This window comes from Acomys russatus, chromosome 2 (assembly GCF_903995435.1).
Source record: "Acomys russatus chromosome 2, mAcoRus1.1, whole genome shotgun sequence".
Taxonomy (NCBI): Eukaryota; Metazoa; Chordata; class Mammalia; order Rodentia; family Muridae; genus Acomys; species Acomys russatus.
In genome coordinates this window covers 85,551,575-85,557,547 of record NC_067138.1, presented here as the reverse complement: position 1 = coordinate 85,557,547, position 5,973 = coordinate 85,551,575, and the positions used below count along the sequence as shown (strand labels likewise).

The window sequence follows — 5,973 nt, the reverse complement described above, 5'->3', positions numbered from 1 at the left end:
GGAGGGAAGAATGGGAGGATACAAGGGATGGGATAACCATTGAGATGTAACAAGAATAAATTAATTTTAAAAAATTAAAAAAAAAACAAGTTTGTTTCCTGCCTTAAATGTGTAGACTAATTTTAATACACATACATCTGATTGTGTTGATTCTATTTAGGTTTTTTTTTTTTTAATGTTAGCATTTAATTAACCTCCTCAGGGAGCTTTAAGCCACCAGGACACAGGCACCTCCAACACCCTTAACCTTCTCTTTGGCTCTTCTGCTACAGAATTTGGCCTTCACAATGACTGGCTGCTGAGGGAGCTTGCCCTTCCCCAGAACTTTGTAGTAACCGGATCGCACATCAGTGATGGGAGCACCTCCAGTCTTGTTTTTTGCAGCCAATATTTTTTTTTCCTTTTTTTTTTTTTATTAATTTATTCTTGTTACATCTCAATGTTTATCCCATCCCTTGTATCCTCCCATTCCTCCCCCCCACCCCCATTTTCCCATTATTCCCCTCCCCTATGACTGTTCCTGAGGGGGATTACGTCCCCCTATATATTCTCATAGGGTATCAAGTCTCTTCTTGGCTACTTGCTGTCCTTCCTCTGAGTGCCACCAGGTCTCCCCCTCCAGGGGACATGGTCAAATGTGAGGCACTAGAGTACGTGAGAAAGTCGTATCACACTCTCCACTCAACTGTGGAGAATATTGCAGCCAATATTGACCCGTGTCTGCTCACTGACCAGTGTCCACAGCTTATCCAGGTTGACAGCTGGGCAGAAACTCTGGTTCCTCTTTAAGTGGTAATGCTTCATACTAACTTTCCCAAAGTAATCTGGATGATATTTGTCGGAGTTGATCCTGCGGTTGTGTGTGCCTCCAGCATTCGCGCGGCCTCCAGGGTGCATGCGGTGCTTATGGATGCGTCTGTGCCAGTGGCTTACGTGGCCCCGGAATTTTCGGGTCTTCCTCCGTCTGGATGGCATGGTGGCGGCAGAACGGGCGATTCTTTTAGTTTTTAAAAAAATATCTGCCAGGATAAACCCTGGGATCCAATAGAGCCCTTTGTATGCCTATACCCACTCCAAACACTAAGCATTGATTGTACTGGCTAACTAATAAGTAAGTACACTGACTAGATGAAAGTGAAACAAGTTCCTTGAAGCTCTTCCATTTACTGTATTAAAATAAACAAATGGCAGAAATGATGATATAAACTGGGCTAATAGTTTCTAAGGGAACTAATTAAAACTTAAAGGACAACATTGCCCTTGGTTTGTGTTTTCAAACTCAATTCAAATATGCAGTAAAAGAATTCTTCCTACTATATATCAAGTCATGTACAAACTTAATGGGACAAACGGCTTCAATAAGGAAAAAGGAGAAAGTTTGCCACAATAATCAGTAACAGAGATTATACCAATATTAATTTACAGGACAAATTTTGGAGATATATGTATTTTATCTTGTGTTTTGCCTGCATGTGTGCTTATGTGCCCCATGGACGACAGCATCAGATTCCATGAAACTGGAGTGACAGATGGCTGTTATCTGCCATTTGGGAATAGGAATTGGATCTTCTGCAAGCATGACAAATGCTCTTGACTTTCAAGCTATCTCCTCAGCCCCAAGGCTCTTTGTATTCTAAATTAACATCAATGATAAAACCAAAAGGTACTAGGAATAATATGTGAATGCAAAAAACATCAGCATTTTTTTTATGTACTAGACATTTTCCCACTCACTTTCCCTCTTCTCAGCCATCTTATAATAATTTACCCAGTACACTCATATTGCTCATAAAATAATAGCAATTTCAAATTCTTTAATCAGGAATATTCTATGCTTTGAAAATTTTAATTAATAGAATTTGAAAATCTATACGGTATATAATATTTCCAGAATGCTCATATGCACAAATTCTTCCTACAGCTGTACCTAATTGGAAATGCAAATAAAGTTGAGTATATCATATTGTTTAATGTTTAAAAATATATCAATGTATGTCTTAGGGTTTTATTGCTGTGGAAAGACACCTTGACCAAAGCAACTCTTACAAAGGAAAATATTTAATTGGGAATGGCTTAAGGTTTTAGAGGTTTATTTTATTATTGTCAGGGTGGTAAACAAGGCTGCATCAGCCAGACACGGTGCTGGAGAAAGAGCTGAGTGTCCTAAACACTGATCCAGTGGGAGCAGAAGGAGACTGTGTGCCAGCCTGGGCATATCTTGCACATAGGACACCTCACAGCCAGATCCCACAGTGGCACATTTTCTCCAAAAAGGCCACACCTCTTCCAACAAAACCACACTTCCACCAATAGTCTCAGTCCCTAACACCTAAGCATTCAAGCACATAAGTCTATGGGGAGCATTCCTACACAATACCTACAGTTAATATAAAATACTTAAACACAAATATTGATGGCCTTCAGATAAATATTTTTACTTGTTTTAATATTGCTTTATTGATACATAGTTATTATACTAATGAATAAATATTAAATAATGAGTTTTCTCTAATAGTATGCTTGCTTCAGATGCTCTGACTGTCCTGCAGTCTTCCAACCTACCCTTCCTAAAACTAGACATGTACCCATTCATAAATTTATTTTTACTTTTTTATTTTCATATGTGAGACAGAACATTCAATTACAAGATACTGTCTATCTTATTTTGATTAACATTATGATTTCTCATTTTATACATTTCCCTGAAAATTATATCTTTTACCTAATGAATAAATAACACTTTGCATGTATACATATCATATTTTCCTTATTTATTGGCTTATAAACAAGTACCTTGGTTTGTTCCTGATCTTGCCTATTGTGACTAGTGCTCTAGTAACATAGACATGTAAACATCTATTTGTGTATTGACTTTACTTTATTTGCATGTTTCTCTGTAGGTAGGACAGATGTTGCACATGATTTTTGCTTTTCTGGTTCTTTCATATTCTTTTTCTAAGTGACTGTACTATTGGTAGTTCTACCAACAATGAGTTTATATTTCTCCACATCACTGCCAGCATTTAATGGGTGTTTAATATAGTCAGATTAAGTAGAATGAAATAATGGTTCCTTGAAATTTTAGAGTGTGCATCCATGATGACTAATTTTTCAGATTATATTTTAATTTATTTATTAGAAGTTTGCATTTCTTCTTTTGGTAGATGTCTACACCAACCATTTGACTATTTTAAAAAAAACTATGTTACTTGTATTTTTGGAATTAAATTTATTTAACTTTTGCATATACTCTGGATAATGATAATTACTCAATTAAATTTCAGACTAGTATTTTCTGTCCTTCATACCGCCTTTCACCATGAGGTTTATTGTACAGAAATATTTTGATTCTTGTACATTTTTAATTCTAAACATACAGTGTCTGTACCAAGATCTTGAAGTTTTTAATGAGTGTGAGTGTGTGTGTGTGTGTGTCTGTGTGTCTGTGTGTGTGTGTGTGTCTGTGTGTGTGTGTGTGTGTGTGTGTGTGTGTGTGTGTGTGTTTGGGTATGTATATTGTAGCTGTTTCACACCCTAAACTAGAATCTTTGCTCACTTAGTATTTGAGTTTTTGTACAATGTAAGAAATATGGGCCTTTCAATCTTTTGCAGACAGGTATTAGTAGTCTAAGAACTACATATTAAAGATATTTTGAACAACTTTGTTGAGAAACAGCTAACTGTAGATGTGTTTTTTATGGGTTTTCTGTTCTATGTCAATAACCTCTTGTTATTTTGCCAGCACTATGGGTTTTTTGTTGTTTTATTTCCATGTTCTTTTCTTTTAAGTTTGTTTGAATATTAATTTTTATTAGTAAGGATTTTCATTATTTCCTGAGATGAAGTATCATCATTATTCTGGGTTTAGTATTTCCACTGAAGTTTTCAGGGTCTATTTAGGGTCTTTCATGCTTTCCTCTTAACTATGGAATTGTTTTATACTACATCTGTGAAGAATTCCTTGAAAATTGATGGAGATTATATTAAATTAATAAATTGTTTTTTATATTTGAACATTTTAGCTACACTATTTTGTAGTTTGATGTTCATGGTAGAGGTATTTTACTGCTTAATCAGCTTTATTTGTAAGTTGTGTTTGTGTTTGTGTATGCATGTGTGCTTGGGATCATGAACATCTCCTAAATGAATGCAGTTGTTTTCATATTTGATCCTTTTAAAAAACTCTGGTTTGTATAATTTATACCCATGGCCTATTTTCCTTTCATCCCTTAACTGAATTTCTAAAAATAATCCTTTAAAGAGGTATTTAGAGTTTCCAGATACGCAATCATATCATCTTCTTTCCTGTTTACATCTATTTGATTTATTTGTATTAACTGATTGTGCTAAAATTACAGTTTCTATTACAAAAAACCAGTCAAAGTGGGCATGATTTTCTTGTTCTAGGATGGGAGGGAGGTGGATACTGGGATGTGATGAGGAAGGTGGCTATAATTTGGAAATAAAGATTTCAAATTAAAAATAAAGAAATAATAGTAAATACAAGAAAAAATAAGAGAGCAATTTAAAAAACAAATTAAATAAAATACACTATATCACTTTTATCCTTCTTTGTCATTTCCCCACATTTTCCCAAATTCTTTCCTTCCAATTTCTTCCTTTATGTTTCTGAAATACGTGCAAATGCATAAATAAAGCCAGCTGAGCCACCCCAAATATGAACAAATATTTAAACACTAAACCAGTTTATTAAAGACAGTTTTGTTAGCATTTAAGTTTAGAACTTCATCTAACTTAAGCTGCTCTGACAGTATTTTTTGTCAATAATCATAGGACAGGCTACTAATAATAGTATTTATTATGTGGTTAAATACTTTATGAAATAATTTATGAACTAAATAACTACAGTAGTTTATACAGTGGTCTTGTGAATTGCTCCCTGGATTTATTAAAGCCCATTTCAGTCTTTTTTTTTATTATTAATTTATTCTTGTTACATCTCAATTTTTATCCCACTTTGGAAATCTATCTGGTGCTATCCCATTTCAGTCTTGAATTAAAATCTTTAACAAAATGGAGAAATTGCATAAGGGTCCATTCCTGCCTCAGGAAAAACATTGGAGAGACTTCTTTGTTGAAAATCAAGCTAATAGAGCACCCTAATAGGGAGGGGGAAAGAAAAGAATAGGATATATAATGACACCAATGGAGAAACATGGCCTATGGTTACATATGGCATGCTTGGCTGTATAATAGACTTCTTATCAAATAAATAAATAAATTAAATCAGTAAATGATATATTAAAGTTGATGAACAGAATTATTACATAAAATTCAATTAATTTTGAATAAATAATTCAAATTTGAATTTAATAAAATATTATAAGCATTTATAACATTACACAAGCATCATAATATAATAAGTATAAAGGTAATGAAAAATATAGTAGACTTTTGAGGGAAAACACCATAAAAATTAGAAATATATCAAAACAATTGGGGAATATCCCATAATTGTGATTTGAAAGATTCAATACTATTAACATGTTCAATTATCTCTATGATTGATAAAATATAAATTAAACTTTATCAAGTTATTCTGGAAATACTGAAAAATTATTTCTCTAGTGTGCAAAGAATACCCAGTAGCATGTTTAAGAACCAGAAAAACATAATTCATTTTACTAAAAAAAAGAATCTTAACAAGTGAGACTACATCTCAGTAACAGAGCCTCATAAATAGATGCAGTGCATTGTAGACAGAGGACCAAAACAGTCAAGTGAGGAAAGACAGTTTTCCCAGTGTGAGGACCGTGGGACATTCAGAGGAGCAAAAGAAAACGTGGTTTGTGTAGAGGGAAACCTGTTAAGTTGTACAACCATTTTTTATTGTGGATAACAGATGTAAACATAAACAGTGAAAGCGTAAAACTGTGGCTGGCAGTATAATAGAAATTCTAGGTCCAATTGGAGTTTCACAAGAGCATAAACCCTGATTAAAAACAATGATAT

The 5,973-nt window shown here is 33.8% G+C and overlaps 1 protein-coding gene across 1 annotated transcript; it reads right to left on the bottom strand.

The window, feature by feature from the left end:
• Positions 1 to 208: 208 nt before the first annotated feature.
• On the bottom strand, positions 209 to 975 carry LOC127207155 (60S ribosomal protein L27a-like). The gene is made up of 2 exons (XM_051166517.1): positions 709 to 975; positions 209 to 385 (listed from the first exon to the last, which is right to left on the bottom strand). The coding sequence occupies exons 1-2, from the start codon at positions 973 to 975 to the stop codon at positions 209 to 211; spliced, it is 444 nt and encodes a 147-aa protein (XP_051022474.1).
• Positions 976 to 5,973: the final 4,998 nt, after the last annotated feature.